The sequence below is a fragment of the Capra hircus genome, chromosome 14 (assembly GCF_001704415.2).
Source record: "Capra hircus breed San Clemente chromosome 14, ASM170441v1, whole genome shotgun sequence".
Lineage (NCBI taxonomy): Eukaryota > Metazoa > Chordata > Mammalia > Artiodactyla > Bovidae > Capra > Capra hircus.
The window spans coordinates 52,816,768-52,835,781 of NC_030821.1; the positions used below are offsets into that span (position 1 = coordinate 52,816,768).

At 45.1% G+C, this 19,014-nt stretch overlaps 1 protein-coding gene across 1 annotated transcript; it reads right to left on the minus strand.

The window, feature by feature from the left end:
- On the minus strand, positions 7,230–10,082 carry BHLHE22 (basic helix-loop-helix family member e22). Its single transcript, XM_018058458.1, has one exon. The coding sequence runs from the start codon at positions 10,023–10,025 to the stop codon at positions 8,934–8,936; it is 1,092 nt and encodes a 363-aa protein (XP_017913947.1). The 5' UTR covers positions 10,026–10,082; the 3' UTR covers positions 7,230–8,933.

Here is a 19,014-nt window from a genome sequence, read left to right on the forward strand (position 1 = left end):
CTCTTCAGTCATGTCCAACTCTTTGCGACCCCATGGACTGTAGCCGGCCAGGCTCCTCTGTCCATGGAGTTTCCCAGCAAGAATGCTGGAGTGGGTTGCCATTCATTTCCTTCTTCAGGAGATCTTCCCAACCCAGATATTGAACCCATGTCTCTGTGTCTCCTGCACTGCTGGTGGATTCTTTACTGCTGAACTCCCAGGGAAGCCCATTTTTCAGTATAGTTTCACATATTTATGTGGGAAATAAAAACATACAAGAATATCAGTGACTAATAAGTTTTTAAACTTTATTTTAACGAAGTTGACCTTGCTAGGTTGCTGTTCTTAATAATAGATTATGATTATAGACTATGAATCTGTGGAGAGATGTACAAGAAAACAAGAATGGGAGAGAGATTCTGTTTCTCTCTACAGAAAAGAGACGTGATCTTTGTTTTCTGTGGATAACTTTACCACAGATAGTGAATGAAGCTGAGTAATATTTGGACTGTATTCTGTGTATTCATGAGCTGAAATGCTAGCTGTAAATAAAACACGGAACACAGAAGAGTGTTGATGAAATGTGGCTCCTTCAGTCTCCGTACATAGAGCATTTCACTGGGACTCTTGGCTTTCTGAAGAAACAATTCATTCATGTTTTAAAGGACTGCCTTGGACTCTGAGGGTGTTTCTGTTCATTGGAACTAGGCAATTCAGTATGGTTGAACACTTAGGGTCAATTATGTCGTTAAATGGACAATCTATGAAATAATCATCCTGGCTTTCAGTTTTACTCTAAAACACACTTACTAAATAAACAATAATTTTGCAGAACTGTCTGGCATTATCCATGGTCATGTGGGTAATACTGTGCATTTTCTACTCACGATATAGTTGAATAGGGAAAAAAAATACTCAGTGGCTATGCTGGATTAATTTTAAATGTGTTACAGTTTTTTGTTAATTTTTTGAGGTATAGCTTATGTTCTTAATTCTTAACTGTATTCATTTTTATAAGGAGAGACATGATATACTGCAGACTACCTAGAAAGTAAATATTTAGAGATAAACTCATGAGGTATTTTATTTCCCTTACAATTTATGTTCTGTGCTCGTGGAAGAAGCTAGGGTGATGGAAGTAACAGGTAAAGTTACTGGTACCTAATGGTTTGTCATTGGGTCAAATTTAAACACTTATAAAGCACATATTAGCTGGTGATTCTTACTTGTTTGCAAGAGAATGTTCACTCCATATAACTTTTATTTCTAAGAACTAAACCATTGTAGTTCACATGAAATGTATGTCATCATTACATGACAACCCACATTTTTAAGTAAATGATTTTGTCTTTGAGATTCAAATTACTGTTGAAATGAAATAGACTTTCATTCCATAACTTCTAAGAACTGGCCAATATATTTAAAATTTTATAAATGCCTTTGTTTTATACCTAAGATGGAATATTTTTGAAGTATTTGAAATCACTTTTGAATTTTTAAATCCAAAAGCATATAGGAAGTAGTACTTTCTCCATTTTTTAAAATTTGGTATCTTACAAGGAAAGCTATAAAAATAATATTCATTTTTTAAAAACAAAGTCCTCAGACTAAACAATGCAGGACTCAGCCAACTGAAGATCTTAGTTAATCCCTGACCTTTGGAGATGTTTATCCACAGAAGGGCAACACACAGAAGTAACACCAGAGTGGCAGAGGTAATTTGAGTATGTATGTGTTCCACCCAGATCCTCCATAGTTCAAATCAGTGTTTTGTTTTCATAAAAAAAAAAAAATTTTCTGAGTTGTTAAAAAGAGCTTACTTTGTTGAATAATTCCAGATTTTTCTTAATTTCACTTTCTCGAGAAATCTGCACTTTGAAGAATGTATTTGCTTGATGCTTCTGCAGTAAAAAATGTAAGTTATTCACTGCTCCTGCTTTCTGATACATTTATAGATTTAATAGATAGATTTCCTTTCCTCCTTCATGGCTATTCATGTTTCTGTGGAGGCCTGGTTAGGAAAATCTTTTTTTTTTTTTTTTTTTTTTAATGGAAATCTTAGATGGAGGGGACAAGCTGCACTTAGCACTTGAATTTTGACCATAGCTCTTCAGAAAGAAACTATACGTGGCAAATGGAGCTGCACTTGCTTGAGTAGACAGTGCATGTTTTAATGTTTTAACCACTTGGGTACATAATCTCAGTCTCGCTCACAATAAGAAATTATTTGTATTCTATTTTCTAAGAGGATATAAGGATATTAACAAAGAAATCCTTACACCAAGTTCTTCAATAATTGCCAGAGCAGAGTAAATGCATAGATTGAGGTTAGGCCATGAAGCATTTTTATGTCTAAAACTAAATTCTCATCTCTAAACATCCCTATTAACATAGCAGATTTGAGTTGCAACCATCCTCCTAATAAAATTATGAAATCTTTAAAATTGGGAAGCATTTGTAAATAATGGGTCCTTTAAATATCCCTGAACTTTATTCTAAAACTTATAAAGAGAAATAATAATTGCTTTATATAACCACTGATACCATTTTAGCATTTGATGAAGATGTTAATTTATGGTTGGTTAGCAGTTTATGGCTGTCATTAGTTTTTTAGTTTGGTCCACATTAGAAACCTATTTTTCTTTTTTATTTTAATCTGAGACAATTATATAAAGATATGGTTATGTTTTATCTAAAATGTATCATTCTAGGGTAGCATTTCAAATTATTCACAGATCATAGTTCTTATATGTGCATATATGAATTTAAAAATACAGCAATAAAATGCTTGAAACAGATCATAAATTTGCTTCATATTTTATTGCATCTCTGAATCAGGTTGAAAAGACAAGGGCAACTATGGTCTTTGGGAAAGAATTAACTCTTTCCCAATCTGGGAAAGAAAATGATATCACATTGTGCATAATTAAAGCCAACTCCCCATCAGAGCGTCCTGGTGACTTCTAAGATAGGCTTGTCCATCACATATTGGAAGCTAGGTCTGGGGGTGGGTGGTAACTGCAAAATCCCTTTTCCTTTTGCAGTCTAGCCTTCCCAGCCCAGTCATTTCTCTTCCAAAGCTCCCTAATCTGTGTTTCTGTACTGTCGGAAGGAGGGGACATACAGTAAAGGACAGGAAAGTCCTACACGCACACTCACAAGCACTTAGGGGGTGGATAGTTTTGCAATAGTCCAGAAGTCTCCTGGATTATGTTAAGAGGAGTCATTTAGGAAAAGTGGTAGAACCAAAACAGGGCTTCAGGGAAAGCGAGCTAATTTTCCTTGCCTGGCTGGGAAGAGATGAGGTTCTTTGGGGTTTAAAACTGAGGTGCTTTTTCGCAGAATTCCGGGGTTTGGCTGGGCTGCAGTCTCTTCTTATAAACCGGGAATCTTCCGGTGAACTCACCAGGCCATGGCACGTGCAAGGGGCACCCCGATCCAAGTGCCTTCCCTTGAAAGAGTTGAGGCAGAGCCCCCGAAGTTCCCTTTCTGTCCCTAGGAACTTGGGGGCTGAATGGCCTTGCGCCCTACAGGAGGGGCCCAGAATGACAGCCAGTCCAGCGATGCTCTGCTGCTGTGGAGCCCAAATCCCTCCCTGGGCGCAGCCGGAGCAGCGCACAGCGCAGTGGCACACGTTACGGACATCATTTGGTCTGCAACACTGGGCTGGCCTTCGGGAAAGCCGCTCCCTCCTTCCTCCTGCCCTCTCAGGTCCCCAGCACAAACACTGACTGTGGCCCTGGGGCGAAACAGACACCTGGTTATTTCGCACAGTCTACAAAACCCTGGTTCTGGTAAACACAGATCAACTGATCAGAAAAGCCAGAAATCCGGCAGGGAGAGAAGAAAACTCCTGTCCTGAGAACTGTTTTTTTCTCTTAAGTTACCTTTTCCTGGTTTTCTCTCCTGTTTCCTTCTCTTGTGCCCAATGTCTGACTTAAAAGGCCAACTTTAACCCGGAGCTCATTGGCTTGGCAGATCCAGGGGCATCCAACTTTGTAAGCGCCAAGGCAGAGCTCGAAGAAGCGGGACTCATTTATGGTGCCCACACAACAAAAAATGTTCAGTCATGTAAAGTTGCTTGGCAAGTGATTTAGTCTGACCTGCGTTGTAATTAAAAGAATACTTTTGTTTCTGACGTTTATTTTGCAATTTAATTCTGTTTAGAGGCAACGTTGTCTGGTTGTCCCAGCCCATCCCCCCACTTCCCCACTACATTAGATTTTCATCAAAGGTTTTTACTAAGGAGCCTCTTCTGGGCAGGATTCATTACCTTCCCGCCTGTCACCAGAACACACTGGGGTCTCCGCTCAGTGCGTCTCCGGCCGGCAGAGCCGCCACTATGTGTTGCGAACTGGGAAGTGATCTCTCATCATTATTTTTCAAAGTCTGGGAAGTGTATTATCCTTTTTCCTAGTGGTAATTAGTTACCATAGCATCTAATACGTAAATGTGCCCAGAGCACACCATTAACAGTTAAACGGAGAATTCAATTTAACACATGATTATATCTTTCATAAGTCATTACATTGGAAAAGTCAATGCCACTCAGGCTGGAACAATCTCAGGGTCCCCGGCGCGGAGAAAGGTTCGGTTCCGGCATCAAGGCCAAGAGCGCCTGGAGACCGGAACCGGTGAGCCTTGGCCCTTCCCAGTGAGCTGTTGGCAGGAAGGATGGTGCTGGGTGCGACAGGAGGGTGCAAAAATTTAAGCGCGGCACGGGGTCTTAAAAGGGATGCCCAGCTGCAGAGGAGAGCGCATCGTTGCGCGCGCGCTCACACAATCGCGCGCGCACACACACACTTACAGGCACCACAGAGAGAGAGGAGGGTGTAACTAGTGAGCTCTCCGAAGATGATCATTTGCGGGTTCTATAGGAAGGAGTCCACGAAGAGCCCCAGAGCGCTTCATTCCAGTAGGTGCCCAAAGTCAAGTTGGAGATGGGATCTAAATAGGAATTCGAAATTAGAGAAAAATATAGAAGTTAGAAGCTAGAAAAGGAAACCGGTAGAATAAAAGGCCAAGTGAGATTCTAGTTCCTCGCTCACTGCCTCGGCCTACAGTCAGTTCCTTAAGAAACTCAAGCAGCTGGGATCCTTCGTGCGGTGCACTCCCCTCAGAAGCACCCAAGGCGAAGTGGATGCAAGCTCTGAAGCTGACTGAAGTACTCTGATAGACGCCGCCGTTTTAGGGCCCAGAGTCTCTGTTCTGGCCCAAGGGCACTTCAGCAAGATCACCCTGACCCCTTGGTGCTCAGTCACCCAATCCCGAAGTGGATGCTGCGCAATGGGAAGACATCTGAGGCCAGAAGTGTGTGCACCAACTTTCCACCCTGGGCTGAAAATACAGGAGTCCAGCGGGCCTCGGAAAGCGGCCCAGGGCTTTGCCAGGTGGGGGAAGAACTGTTCTTCAATCAGTGGTTTTCCCCTCCCTAAAAACTGCTGCTGAAGAAACTTTACAAAGATTGGCTGAGGGCAGGAAATTCCACCTAGTAAATCACCAAAAAGTCCTCTCTTGTTCCTTTCAGATGTCCCCCATTTATTCCTAGAACTCAACACTGGTCAACTCCTGTATTTGGAAAGAGAATTTATGTGTCTGAAATTATCAAAATGAAACTAAATATTATTAACCCTGTTACTTTGCATAATTGCTCATATTTGTCTGATGTTTATCCTCTCCTTTCCCCCACCTCCATCCATTTCCAGTTTTTTCAGGACAAAGTTTGGAGATTGAGTTATTAAAGGAGTAAGAGGAGGGTGAGTATTTCTTTTTCCCTTGAAGTTCAAGATCTCTTATTTGTACTATTTCTAATCAGAGTTGAACATCACAGAGGTTACAGAGAGAGTATATTAAGGAGGTGCTCTTAATAATGAGAAATATTAAGCAGTAAAATCCTGCAACAAATATGTCCTCTACAATGTTAACACGCAAAATAGAAAAAAAAAAATTCGACTGATGGTGACTCTGGTTAATTCCTAATCAGAATGATGGACAGCCAGGCCAGAACAATACAAACTAATGGCTGTGTTGCTGAGCACTTTACCCCTTGATTAAAGACACCCAATTATGGCGCAGAACAGTGTCGTAATTATGTTTCTTAATCACATCCAGGAGGTTTAATTGCCTTAACGATGTGTTTCATTAAATGAATTTAGGTATTATAGTCGACAGTTTTCATACACAGTTGTTTTCAAATTAACATAATATTAGACATCGTCATGGAAATTGTTTTAATAATCATAATTAGACGCACCCAGGCTTTGTCTGGTAAATGCTGAGAGACGGGTCTTCTCCTGCCTGGGGGCTGCCCTGGTCTCTTCCCTCCCTCAACCCCCACTCCCAGACTGGGAAGGCTTCAGCTTCAAGGCCCTTTGCTGTGATGTTTTCTGAAAAGTTACAGGTTCTGATTAATCTTTTTTGATGGCAAGTGGAGCAGAAAATATCCTCCCTCACCCCCTACTAAGTTTGATGGCATTTAGGGATATCATTATGAGCTGAGGCTATACAGACCAAAAACGCAATCAGCAAACTGCCTATAGAGGAAACACTCTAACTTCACGGCCACCATCTCTATAACCTTCACCACAATAAAAATAAAACCTTCTAAATGTGAGGGCATTAGGAAAGTCCAAATATAAGCCTATACAGCCATTCTTTAATAGAATCAACGCCCAACCCAATCCAAACATAGCCCCTACAAATCTCATTAACAAGCAACACTAGTACATTGTAAAAATCTCTGTGGACATTGTTTACACATATCATTCAACCTGGTTGACTCTTCAATCACACAAAAAAGGGGAAAGCCACAATAGAATTCATCCTCACAGAATCCAAATTCATCTGTTTTCCTTGGCTTTCTGGAAGTTGAAGATAGAAATTTTTGAAATAAAAACTCTTTAAGAAACTTTACTGTCTCTGATGGGCCTTGGCACTGCTAGTTAACAATGCCATACAAAGTGGGAAAAGATTTCCAGGGAGAGAAGGGCCTTCAAAGTTCATGCCAGCAGACAGGAGCTCTAGACCTCCTCTGTGTCTCACCACTGACCCCATTTCTCTCTCCTCCAATGACCAGGCCCAGCCATCCTCTTTTAACAAGTAAACAAGTGAATAGGGCTGCTCCTAATTGCATATCCCTGACAGAACTTTAGTTTCACCTTCTCTAAAACTCCTTTCTTTTGTGTTACCTTTCAAGCAAAGAGTTACACAGAAAAGAGGTGATGGCTCCTTCCATAAAGCACAGCATAAGATGTTTGATCAAAATATTTTAATAAAGATTCTTTCTGACATAGATACACATACAAATGGTCGTACATAGCTGTCATAGTCTGATTGACCTATTTAATATATATATCATTCTTTACACATCCAAAACCCGCCAAGAGATCCATCACAACTCCCCACTCACCATCCAACCTGACAAACTGAATTTGTATTATCTGCAAGGAGTGAAAATAGCAGGACTCCATTTTTTAAAAAAGGTTTTCTGGATTTTCATAGGCTAGAAAGGCAGGCAAACAGCCATGCAAACTAAAACTGAAAGCTCGCTTTGGGTAAATAGCTTCTTGCTCTTCCTTAGTTTTATTTTATTTCCTTTTAATTGTTTTTTAGAAAAATAACAAAGAATTTCACACCATAGGCAAATCAAACCAGTCTTTCAACTTAAATAATTCTCCACAGTTAAAATAACTTATATATGTACACATATATTAAAAGCAATTAAATTAGACCTTTTATAAATGCACAGCATAGCCTGAAAAAAGTATTTGTTTAGCATGTTCTTACTTATAGGATCTATTGCTGTGATGTCTTCCTTTTTAGAATGCAAAAGAGTCCCCTTTTGGGAAAAAAAGAAAGAGATCAATTCATTCATTAATTAAGAATACACCTTTCCTGTAATTTTTGGACTGAAGCAATTTATTAAAGCTCAATTTAAATACAGGGATGATGCAACTGAAGATATCCAGGTGACCTTTGATAAACCTAAGCAGCTCAGATACATCAATATGTCTCTTCATACTTGTTGGCAAATAAACCCTTTTAAACACTTGGCACACAATAAGTTAATCTATAAAACAGAATTTTAGAGGCATTAAAAAAATCTGCACATAAGACCCCATGACCTTAACACATGATAAATACTGTTGATGTGGAAGGGTCATTGATGAATAACAAATAAATACCATGAATCGTTAATACATCATTGCAGAGTGGAAAGTAACAAGGTGCACATAAATATTTTTAAATGCAATTTCTTTCAGCCACAGTCAGTTTTATATCACTCTTGCCAAAACTTTTGAGCATTTTCACAGGATTAAAGTTCAGAGACAATAAAAAATACAAGTCTTTCATAGCAACGTGTCTCTTTCTGTTGTTTTTGTTTTGTTTTGTTTTTTCACTTAAATAAATCTACATTTCAAGTTTTTCTCCTGGCTCAGAATCAAATTTATTTTCAAGTGCCCTTTCTGATTTGTCTGAATGAATATTCCGTCCCACAAGCCACCCAACCCCGGACTCCTCCTTCCCCCCTCAGCACTAGCCAAATTCACAATTATCAGTAGGATTACTATTTTGCCCTGGAATACCTTCCACGCTTAATAACGACTACTTCTCAACTTGTGTTTTAACCTTAAAGGCAAACTGCTTCCTCGCGGTCTAAGCTGCCACCAAAGTTGCCACTTTTCCGAGGAAAAAATAAAGATATCTATCTCCATACCAACTCCACCTCACTCCCCACCCCAAAGACCAAGATTCTGGGGTTGTCGAGGCTAGAAGTCCCGAGTGTCTCTGATACTTCTCAGTTCTCGCCTCCGCTTTGTCTGTTCTGCAAGTGTTTCCCAACTACGAGAGGACCAAATAAAAGGGGTGGTGAGCAGCTGTGCACTGTCCTCTAGCTTTGGGGTCGGTCTGGTGTTTTTCGGGGCGGGGTGGTGGTGGATGGGTGGAGGGGATGTTTAAGGCTTCTCCGTGCACTGTTTGCAGAGGCTGGAGGAGACGCTATTGAACAGGGCGCACTTCTCCGGGCAGGAGGCAGCCGGGGGCAGCCCGGCGCTGAACGGGTATCCGGCCGCCTGCTCGTACGCGCCAAGCGCCGGGTGCAAGGCAGCGGCCGCGGCCGCCGCAGCCGCGGAGCTGGGCAGGGAGGCGGCGGAGATGGCCTGGCCCTGGTTGAGGTAGGCGACGAGGCGCCGCATCTCCTCCAGGGCCTGCGCCTGCATGAGGATGTAGTTCTTGGCGAGCAGCAGCGTGGCGATCTTGGAGAGCTTCCGCACCGAGGGGCTGTGCGCGTAGGGGATCACCGCGCGCAGCTCGTCCAGCGCGTCGTTCAGGTCGTGCATCCGCCGGCGCTCGCGGGCGTTGATGTTGAGCCGCAGCGCTTTCTGCTCTTTGGATTTCTTGCTGCCGCCACTACCCCCGCCGCCGCCGCCGCCGCTACCCCCGCCACCGCCGCCGCTTGGGGCCCCCGGGGGGGCGCCGCCGCCGCCGTGGAGGAGGGCGTTGGAGCAGCCCTCGGCCGCCTTGGTGCCGCCGCCTCCCGCGCCCGGGGAGGCCCGCGGGTCGGTGCCTCCGGGCCGCAGCACCAGCTCGCAACGGCCGTCGCTGTCGTCGTCGGGGCTCTGCTCGCCGCCGCTGCTCTCGGCCACCGAGCCCCGGCCGGCGCTCTCGCCGTACTTGAGGCACAGGGCCGCCCCAGCCGGCAGGCTGCTCAGGCTGGGGTCGCCCCCCACGCCGGCGGAGCCCACGAGCAGCCCGGAGACGCCCACCCCGCCGCCGCCGCCGCCGCCTCCCGCGCCGCCGCCTCCCCCGGGCGGTGGCAGCAGCAGCCCTGCCCCCTCGGGGTCAGCCGGCTCGAAGCAGCCGAGGGGCGACGACGAGGAGGACGCCGGGCGCTCCCGGGGCGGCGGTGCCAGGGACAGGTCCATGCCCGGGGGCGTGGAGCGGAAAGCCGCCTCCAAGCGCTTGGCGGCGGAGGCGCTCAGGCTCTTGTGCAGGTAGAGATCGTCTTCGCCCGCGGCGGCCGCGCCGAGGTGCAGCCCGCGCTCCATGGTCCGGCCCCGGCGCGGAGCCCGGGCCCGCCGCCGCCTCCTGGGCTCGGGAGTCGGGCGGCGCCGCAGACGCGCCCGAGCCGGGCTCCGGGGCTGGTGCGCGCGTCGGTCCCGGCGCTGCTGGCAGCCCTCTCCCCTTCTTTTTCTTTTTCGCCTTCCCCCGCGCTCGCCGCCTCCTCTTCTTCTTCTTCTTCGTCTCCAGCCGATGGTGCTGGCTGCTGGGGCTCACCATGGGCCGCGGCCCCGCATGGTGGGAGGGTGGGCGCGCAGGGTGTGGAGCTGCCGCCGCCGCCGCCGCCGCCGCTCTGAGCCCAGCCCCGTGCCTCCTCTCCGCACCGTTTATCTTGCTTGGATTCACCTTCAAGAGATTTCCGGACCCATCAACCAGCCGCCGCCACAGACGGGGGAGTCTTTTACATCATTATCTCTGAGTAGGTTATTATGAAGAAGAGTCGCCTGTTGGGACAGCGCTTTCTACCCAATCAGGTTAACGTTTTAATTAATAGGATTAAAACGGTAACAAACAATCGCAGGCGCTATCTGGCCGCGAGTCTGAATAGTTTCATTTCCCAGGTCTGAAGACAGGCAGCAGCTAGAGCTTTATAAAAGGCGCCTGCTCCATTATTCTGCCTGCCATCTGTATACACAGCTTAGCGCATATGTTTGCAAGGCGCTGGGTCCTGTTAGTAACCCAACAACTGCCTTTAGCTTGACATGTGTGGCGACTTTCACTCATCAATGAGCACACTAAAAGCCCTACTTAGAGTCGACGATGTTCTTTGCTCCTTCAGCAAATTGTAGATCGGCGGCGAAGCCTGGGAGTCCGGGGGAAAGCAGACGCCCGCCCCCCGCACCCCGTTCCCCACCCCCCGCCCTTCTCTCGCCACTGCTGTCTCATTGCTACATGACCCTTCCGGGGGAGACTGATACTCCACTCCTGTTCATAGGATGACTCTGATCTGGATTTGGATATGGGACTTTAGTGGGGGGACACGGTGTCTCCGTTGGCTTGCCCTAAATTCACCCAAGATTCTTAGCTAGTAAAAGAGCAAAGCAATCGCTCCCCCCTCCCCACAACACACCGCCTTATTCCGCCCCCGCCACTATGCTCCCTGCCCATTTCCTACCCGGATTGGGCGCGGGGGGGGAGGGGGGAAAGGGGAGTGCAGCCCATTAGATTTTTTGTAAACGTGGTGGTGGAGGGGGTTACTTTCGCTGCCGCCTCCAAACCACGGCTACAGTGATGGTGATGATGAAGCCCACGATTTCCTAACCAGGAAGAAACTGATTGCTCAAACTTCCCTCCAGATTAAAATCCAGTGGTTTCAGAATAGTCAACTTCAACGGGAGTCAAACCCTCTCACACACTAAGTGGGGCATCAGGGCATATTTATTTACCCGGAAACGTCGCCTCCAAGGCTAGGAAGCCATTCAGGGACAACTGGGTCTGCCTCGATTGTTCTTGGAGAGAGGAAGCCGAAGTGTGGAAACAAGTGCTGCTCCCCGGATGAGAAATGGGGCTCTGGGTTCCGTGTCCGGGCGCACATGGTATTTAGCGGCTGGTTTTCATACTTACAACATAAGTAAAAACAATATTTCCCAACATCTCCAATAAATCTTCCTTATGTGGCAGAATTACTGAAGCCTATGAAATTTTTGGTTTCTCTGGTTTCATTAAAAACCTTTTAATTGTGGCTTTCAGAGTTGGCCCCAGGTGTTGGACTCTTTTCATTACATTTTGCTCTAATGTGATGAAATTCTAATTCTCTCCTTACCATATGGTTAAATTTCCCCACTGAGAATTAGTTGAAAAAGGAGAAATAATCTATTAATCTCTGTAATAGATTCACAAATGAGGTTCGCCACAGAACCTGTTTTTGAATGGTAATATCGGAACAGTTGGACGCCTTATTTCAGAAAGGAGGGATGAGGACGCAGAGAAACGTCTGCGTTTTCACCTGGAAAGCAGGGAAAGGGGCCCAGCTCTATCTTTCCAAAATAACTGCCCGAAATTGAATCTCACGGGATCAGAAATGCTACGCAGGCGTCGGTTACCTTCGCCCGTTGGGATTAACTGGAACCCAAAGGGGGAGAAATAGCTGGCGGACTGCGGGAGGTTTTCCAGCCTGGGACCCCGGCCCTGAGCTCTTGCAGGCTCGATCCGGCCCACGTGTCTCGCCCGGGACCCCCAAGGCACGTAGACGTGTGGGGCGGCCCCTGGCTCGTCGCTTCCCTCGCCCCTCCCTCCCCCGGCGCGCGCAGCTGTTAACCTCGGGCTTTAAGATGCTGAAAGACACGCTCCTGTTACTATTTTTCAATTAGCAGCTTTGTTTTCACCGGGATCGTAAACAAAGGTTGTCTATAAACGTAGGTGAGTCGTGTGTGTCTGATACTAAGTGACCCAAGAACTCTGGCCACTTGGGGGGGGACCGAGGCTGGCACTGTCTTGGCTCTGGGCGGAGTGGAGACACGTTTCCGGTGTCGGACTCAGTTCTCCGTCCAGGCCGCCTTTCTGATGCGCTGGCTGGATGGATTCCTGCCGGACACTCAGTGGACACTAGACAGACGAAGGAGCTTCCGTGTCCAGGCCGAGGTGGGGGAGCTCGGGCTTAGCTAGGAGCGCCACGGGGAGCTGTGCCCTGCCGAACCGGACTGGCCAAACTGGGGCCACGGCCCAAAGCGGTCAGAGCTCCGCTAGATCCCCGACCCTCGGCAGACCCCGGTCCTTCGCTGCTGTCAGCTAACTCGGCATATCATGAACTTTTCCTTGGACCCCACTTCCGGTCCACATTCCTCCCTCCTCCCTCCCTGGCCACCCAAACTTCTGAGACAAACTTTGGCGCAACTTCATTTCACTCACTAGGAGCCCCAAACCTCTTTCTTTGGCGGTTCAAGAAAATCCCCCAGGTCTCCCCGGAGGAGGTGGCTGCTTAATAGTCCCTGGAAACTTAGCTTGGGGAAACTGCTGAAGAATTTATAGAAGCTCTAAACGTGGGCCTTATAACAACCGTCGGGGAATGGTCTTTGAGGTTTATGCACTCGTAAACTTTTGCTGATTGCTTCTGGGAAGTTGTCAGGCACTTAACGCTGCATTTATCTTACAGGGCAATGAAAACACATCTGCCCTGTGTCTCGTTACCTGGTTTAATCGTCGCCAGCCCTGAGTCACGGCCTAGGCTCTTTCTCACCACTTGAGAAGAAATCCCGCCGCCTGGTTTCGTGCCAGCAAAGGGCTGACATCAGCTGCTCACTTAGTACCCCTCTCTGGGCGCAGGAGCTCCAAAAATGTCTGCGCTTGAACTTATATTCTGCTACGAAGAGGGGAAAGGGCCTGGGTTCCTCATCTAACTAGCAAGTTGGAAAGACAGCAGAGGAAAAACCAAAGGAAGCACTTTCTGGAGGTCTGGGAAGGGTGGAAGGGTGGAGTGGGGTGTGGAATCAGCCCTCGAGGGAAACTCCTGACCCACAAATGACCCCTGGGAACGAAACGGTGGAAGCTAAATCCTCCTGACTCTGCAGTTTGAGAGAAGATCAGTGTGAGTTACTGAAGCAATGGGGGGACAGGAAACGCAGGGAACTGTTCCCTCTGCCCAGTCGAGGTGGTGGTAGCTCAGGCCACCCCGCGGTCCAGACGGCGGGGTGGGCGCCGTCCAGGGACACCCCAGCAGGGTGCCCTTGGTGCTGGGCTGGCGGGCGCAGCGGTGCGGTTTGACAGACACAGATCCGGACAGGGAGCATTCTTGGCCGAGCGTTGCATACCAAATTTACGGACGCCAGCGCATGTTGTGCAAAGATGAATACAGTTTTGTTTCAGCAGGAAGGAACACACCTACGGCTTTGAAAGGACGCTTAAACACATAACAAGCCGCCCCGCATTGAAATGACGGGGCTACTGAATTTCAGACCAAACTGGTTTATTTTTGGTCGTACTTACATTTCTTGGTGATCATCTTCATTAATACTTGCTTGTAATTTAAAATAGGAACCTGAATAAAAATCAGAACGGAACACAATCGAATCCATCATTTAAGAGCAAAGCCAGGAGTTCCTCTTTGTTACTTCTATAGCCGTGATAAACAGCTTATTATTTATCAAGATTTAAAAGTTAGGAGAACCCTAGAATACTGGGATTTGAGTATTTGTGTTTTCTGAAAGGGAGAATTGTACTTGTGTGAATGTGTTTTCGTTTATCTATTTGAGGACATTCTAGAAGGTAAAAAGCAAAGTTTGCCCAAAATGTCACGAACTTTTGCTTGGGAGCTGCTTGGAAAAGCAAATTCCCCTAGAGCCATGGAAACCTCCTGGGGCTGCGCTGCCCTGGAGGCGGAGGAGCCCAGCCTTGGAGATTGCATCAGGCCGGGACCACGGTGACCCCAGCGGAACGTCCTCCTGGGAAACCGCCTGGGACTTGGGGCTCCGAGCCCTCCTCCACCTCGTCCAAAGCGCGCTCTGACAGGGCGCGTCCCCAGCGCTCAGGCCCTCACATTCTTGGCCGCTCTTCAGCCCCAATCAGAGGCACGCCGACCTTGAACTTGCATATGCCTACCCGCTCCCCTCGCCTGCTCGGCGCTGTTTGGTAACTCTTAGGTTGGTTTGAAGCCAGTACAGTTGAGGTTAGTCATCCTGCGCCCCCGCCGGCTTCAGGAACAGCAGGATCGACTTGGTGGCGGAGAGTTTCAAACCCATCGAGCTCCTGAAGTCAAGCCTTTCGGCCCCCGTTTATTCATCAGTCTTTTCTCACCCTCTTAGCTAGGTCCCCCAAAGCTCAGTGAGAAGAGATGCTATATGTCCGCGTGTGCGTTGGGGATTGGCGGGGCTGATGGGGAGGAGGGCCGCGAAGAAGCAGGGGCCGTGGGAGGTGGACCAGCCCTGGCAGCGCGCCAAGGTCCCCAGCCTTAGGTCTGAAGTGCTTGGCAATTCCAAGGACTTCGACCTTGGAAAAGCAGAAACCTGTTGATATAAAGTTCTTTCGTGAAGATTTTCCTCCCCTTTTCTTTATCTATTTTAAAGAAAAGAGGTTGATCCTCACGACTCTTTGGCGACTAGCTGGCTTAAGTGTGAGCAAACTTTGAAGGGAAACGCTCAAACACCGCCCCTTCCTCCCCCCGCCCCAAGACGAGCAGCTTTTTCGGCGCAAGAATGCGCCCCAGGCGGACGCTCAGGCAGGTCCCCAGGCTCGAAGCGAAGGGCTCACCTGGCTTCCAGGTGACTTTTAAGGGGAGGGGCGTGGTATAGCACTGCTGGGCAGCGGTAGGGCAGGATACGCAGATAAAGGGAAACAGTGGAAAGAGTTTCTGAAGAATTCACTGCCTTCTTGGTTACCTGGACATACTCAGTCGCGCTCCTTAGAGGTTGATAATACTTATTTTTGTTACATGCGTTTATCTTTTCGAATCTTGGAAAACGTTCGATTTTCGGGGGGTGGGGGGAATTGTTGGCCTAAAAAAAATGAACACTTTTAGGACTTGTCTTGATGTCCACGAATTAAGAAGAAACAAACTGAAAAGGGCTCAATTCTGCCTTTGGGGTTTTAGCTTTGAGATTTAAAACCCACAGCGCCATCTCCTGGCTGTGAGGAGACCGTAACGATGGATGACAACATACTTAAATACTGAGAATGAAGGATTCAAATATGAGAGACACTTTATTTTACGCCTCAAAAATTATTTCAGTGATAAATTGATTGCGATGATAAAAGATGAGCTGGAAATTTATGATCATTAAAGATTGTCAGACACAATCCCGGAAGCTAATTATTTGTGAATAGAAGTCTGTATGCTATATTTACACACATCATTTTTATAGATTCGGATATAGTTATTATTCTAGGGACTTGTGATAAAATATGATTCTTTAATTTATCATCAATACATAATTTGATGGAAGAAATTAAATCCCAGATTAATTTCTAAGTCAGGATTTGAACCAGTTATTTTATGTAAAAGATACTGTAACTTTATAAATATCTCAGTACTCTCAGGTGTTAATTGACTAGTGAAAAGCAATTGCTGAATTACTGCTGGAATATTTTAATCACTAAAGCATTTCTTGTTAAGTATGGGTTTATTTATTAAAAGCAGTTGTCTTTTTTTATTTTTCTGGGTTATGCTTACCATATAATATGATAGAAAGGAGACTACTGTGAGATGATGCTGTGTTGAAACAAATTCTCCTCCTAGTGCCTCATCAAATTTTACTAATCAACATCAGTAAAGAATCTGTTCCATTTTTCTCAATAGCCCTTCACTTTCTTGAACAGTCTTCTCAACTCACAATCTTTCAGAATGCCTCATTTAGGCTTTCTGAGCCTGAAATGTCATCTGAAGCTAAATTGTTTTCCAAAAATTTAATGCACATAATAGAACCATGGATACCTAACATGTTTGCGAATTAAAATATTTCTAAAATGTATTTTTGCAAGCCCTGCTCCCTTTTGTAAGTAAGACCAAAATCCAGTAAAGAGATGATATCCCAATTAAGAACATTTCTCATCTATGATAATATGCCCAGGCCAGCTGCTTGAAATACAAATGAAAGTAGATATGCTTTTTGTAGTGTACAAAATATTATGAGTATCCTTCAAAAATATTGTAGATCAAACAGACAAATGTAAACTTCACTTCAGTTGAAAGATTAATTTTATTTGATTAATTAAAGTGAAGCTCTATTAAGCCAAATATTTGGACTCATTTACTCTGTCAATGTAAGCCTTCCTGTTTGAAAGAAATTTGATTATATATAGGAGGAACAAGATAAACAGATGGTTAGTTAGAGAGCTTTTCACAGTTGAAATTTTTAAACTTAACATGGATAAGTTTGACACCTTCTCAAACATTTTCGATGAGGTCATTTGATCTATTCTAGCAATTCGGTATTGCTGCACATAATCATTTTATGTTTAAGAATCATTTAACTTGGTTTTTCTATTAGGGTATTTGGATTAAAAAGGTACTGTTTGAGCTGCCCACTTAGAAATACACACACACACACACGTACATACACACATATTTGTGCTATATTTTCTCAGTGTTAAACAAGTATTAAAATAAGGCATCATGACATGAGTGTCTTAACATAAAAATAACATTCCTCCAGTGAAATACTTCATTTGGGAGCATGAAGGGGGCCATCATTTGCTACAATGCCATTGGCAGGAAAACCAGGATATCTGTCTATTGTCCAGCATTGCCCTTGTGGAGAACAGATGTTACCAAGAGGCAGGGAGAAATGAAAGTTAGTCCTAAAGTGACATAAGAGTTGAGCTTCCCTGGTGGCTAAGATGATAAAGAATCTGCCTGCAATACAGGAGACCCAAGTTCAATTCCTGGGCTGGGAAGATCCCCTGGAAAAGGGAATGGCTCTCCACTACAAATTCTTCCCTGGAGAATTCCATGGACAGAGGAACCTGGTGGGCTACAGTGGTGTTTGTGGAAGTTTGCATGTTTCATGAAGATGCACTTTGCTTTTGTTTTAAAAATAACTTTTTTGATCCCCGGTCAGGGAACTAAGATCTCACAAGCCATGTGGCCAAAATAAATAAAACAATAAAAAGTAAAAAAGTATTTGAATTGCAATTTTTACATATGTCCAAACTTGATTGCAGTTGTCTGTGAATTACTTTAAAAGGTATGAGTAGGTATAATAGAAATAGCAGACCCTGGGCAGAGGAACTGTGTGATCTTTGGCAGTTTTCTTGATCCCACTTAGCTTCAGCAGAAAAATGGATCTATTCATCATGCCTTTTCTGACCTCCTCTGGGTATCAATCAAAGGAAACAATGCGGAAGCATTTTGTACACACTAAAATGTCATGCGAATTTAATGTTAGCACTTCATTATGCTTCTTTGTGTCATCTAGACCAGTCCAGTCACCTTTAATTATCATTATTGGCTTGCATTTTATTTACTTTTTTTTTTTTTTTTTTTTTAAATCACAGCTTTCAGGTGCTGGCAGATTTTAGAGCATCTTTCACTGCTGAGCCCTTTTGGAGGATCGTGGAAGTAGCCGCAGGTGCTGGACTTTTTATGTTCCCACCATCAGTGCCCTTTGCCTCCACTGCTCTCCCCTCTCCTGAAAATCCCTACTGCCCTACCTGGGGGTCCTCGTTCTCTCCCTTGGATCTTGAATGCACGAATTTGCCCCTAGCCAGTTGTAAAGTGGGCACCATAGTGTGATTTGATGGCACTAACTGGTATTTGGATGGAGAAATGGCCATGGATTTGGTTCAAGGTCAGTTCCGACTTGACTATTCCCCTGTGTTTCTGTCTCCCACTACAAGCTTCTATTTTAAAGATTTCAAATGTGTGGACCATGCTTTTCAACTGAGTGACATTCGTTAAATTAATGATTACATCATTTTTCTTTCTTCTGTCTTGATCATTAACATAAAAACTTCCTGAATCCAGATCTATCACTGGTCTTAGTGTGGTGCTTGTTTCTTCTCTTCCCACCACTGGATCGGTCAATGCTGTTATTATCTCTGTTGTTGCTGGTCCATCAGGCAGTTTTCAATTCAGTTGACAGTACTCACTTCGAAGCCAATTTTAATTATTTTTTTATGAAAGACTTATAGAGACAATGTATGTCCAAGGTCTAAATATATTACACATCTTCTCTTCCCTTACCCACTAATTTTGTTATTTTTATCAAGAAAGGAAATCGGATTTGTCTGAATTATTTTTCTTTTTAAACTTCCTCTGTTTATTGCCCCCAGGCAATATTTATTATCCTGTAAGTATTTGAAGATAATTTCTACTTAAATTTTGTTTTACTGTTTTATTAGAATTAGAGTTACATAAATTCTCTGTGGACTGAGAAAGGCATAGGGTACCCTGGTGATAATACTATTGATAGAGATGCTTTGTATAGATTTACAGTGGAGTTCTCCTAAGCAAGGCAAAAATTCAGACACTCACACAGAGAAAGTTTGACATATTTAACTACACATTTAAAAATTAAAATTCCTGTTCTGTAAAAACAAATAGCAGAT